Below are 1,635 nucleotides of genomic sequence, written 5' to 3'. Positions count from 1 at the left end.
TGTGTGTGGATATGTGTGTGATAGAGCGAGAAAGAGAGAGAGAGAGACAGACAGACAGACAGATAGAAAGTGTGGGTATGTGTGTGTGTACAGTATGTGTGTATGTGTGTGTGTTTGTTTGTGTGTATGTGTGTGAGTGTATGTGTGTCGTTCAGTACCTCTCCTCCGAGACTCCTTTCTCACGCTGGTTTTGCCACCTGGTGTAACTTCTGCCTCTGTTGACATCCTCCTGAGTCCTTCGTGCTTTCAGTAGCGGGTCCAGCATGGGGTACTCCTCTAGTGTTCAACTTCCACTGTCGGGTAGTCAGTTATCCTTTGTTACATGTCCATGTCAAGCTATGGCAGTAGTCTTTTAGAACAGGTCCACTCTGTGTTGTTCAAGGCAGGCTGGGTACTCCCCCCCTTCTCTCAAACTAATTCATTCTTTGTGCTGAAGAGCCAGTGTTCTATTCCTGGTCACTTGTGGGGACTGCATCATTCTGTCTTGTTTGAGAACCTGCTGGGGAAAAATAGAAAAAAATGTTATTCTTTACTTCAGTCACACAGAATATGTCACTGTTAAAGGGTGATGTTTGTTGTTACATTTCCCTCAGGCTAAATTAAGTATCTATCTATCTATCTATCTATCTATCTATCTATCTATCTATCTATCTATCTATCTATCTATCTATCTATCTATCTATCTGTCTTGTTCTGACTGTTGTTTTATTTGTGGTCTAGTTTTGAATTTCACTGTAAAAAAAACATCATTCATCAAGGATGGGTTAATAGAGAACTTCTGGCAACACAAAATGTAAATGGCAGAACCCACTAAGCTTCATGCTCATGAACTGGGCACTGCTGCCACAGAGATAGGCCAGAGCTGCCAAGCTGGCACCAGTGCTGACATAGCCCTCAGTGTTTATACAGGAAGGACTTCATTAATACTCAGCAGCACTGGTTCGTGGCTGCGAGGAACAGGGGACAGTGTACCTTGTGTCTCAGATATGAAAAACAACACAATAAACAAATACTATTTAAATCTTCCCATTCCAACGTTTAATTGTCACAATAGCTCAACCAGAGAGGAACATTTTGCTCCATGTCATGTTGACATCATGTCTGCCACCAACATATGAAGAATGCCTCATGTCAGATCCTGCCAGTGCAGTCCAAAATCATTAGGTAGTGAGGGATGCCAACCGCACACCTCCAATCCATAGGCCGAGTAGGACGCCTCCCTGACTCCCTCCCCACCACAGAGAGAACACCACTGTAATGTAATTTTCATTAACATAGGGCAAAGCACGCCTCATTGTGTTAGTCGGAAGAGTGATTCGATGTGATGTGTGACTGCTCTTCAAACCGTTGCTAACTAGGTCAGTGGAGGCTCTCAATCTGCTCTCTGTTTCAACAGCTCACAATGTCTCCTCTGATCTGGGTCAGAGTTAACGAGCATCTCTCACCCCGCAAGTTTTCACCCTCTCCTGAGCCACCGCTGTCAGTCTGGCAGAGCTGCAAGGTAACATGTAATGATTAGCTATTTACTCATTAAAACACATATCTGTCTCAGAGAGAGAGAGAGAGAGAGAGAGAGAGAGAGAGAGAGAGAGAGAGAGAGCATCCAAGCTGTAGACTTTAACACGCACCTCTCTC

General features: G+C 44.2%; 1 protein-coding gene across 1 annotated transcript in view; it reads right to left on the bottom strand.

Moving 5' to 3' along the window:
- c8b (complement component 8, beta polypeptide) overlaps positions 1–225 on the bottom strand; it is a 24,228-nt gene extending 24,003 nt beyond the window's left edge. Inside the window, exon 1 of the mRNA XM_076296113.1 lies at positions 159–225. Within this exon, the coding sequence (XP_076152228.1) occupies positions 159–225 (67 nt within the window). The remainder of the gene's footprint in view (positions 1–158) is intronic.
- Positions 226–1,635: the final 1,410 nt, after the last annotated feature.

This window comes from Alosa pseudoharengus, unplaced genomic scaffold (genome assembly GCF_046254945.1).
Source record: "Alosa pseudoharengus isolate Yale_2024_CS ecotype anadromous, Long Island Sound unplaced genomic scaffold, YU_APseudo_1.1 YU_APseudo_1.1_scf_2, whole genome shotgun sequence".
In the NCBI taxonomy this organism is placed as follows: Eukaryota; Metazoa; Chordata; class Actinopteri; order Clupeiformes; family Clupeidae; genus Alosa; species Alosa pseudoharengus.
Note: the sequence above shows the minus strand (reverse complement) of the source record. Positions and strands in the feature narration are given on the sequence as shown.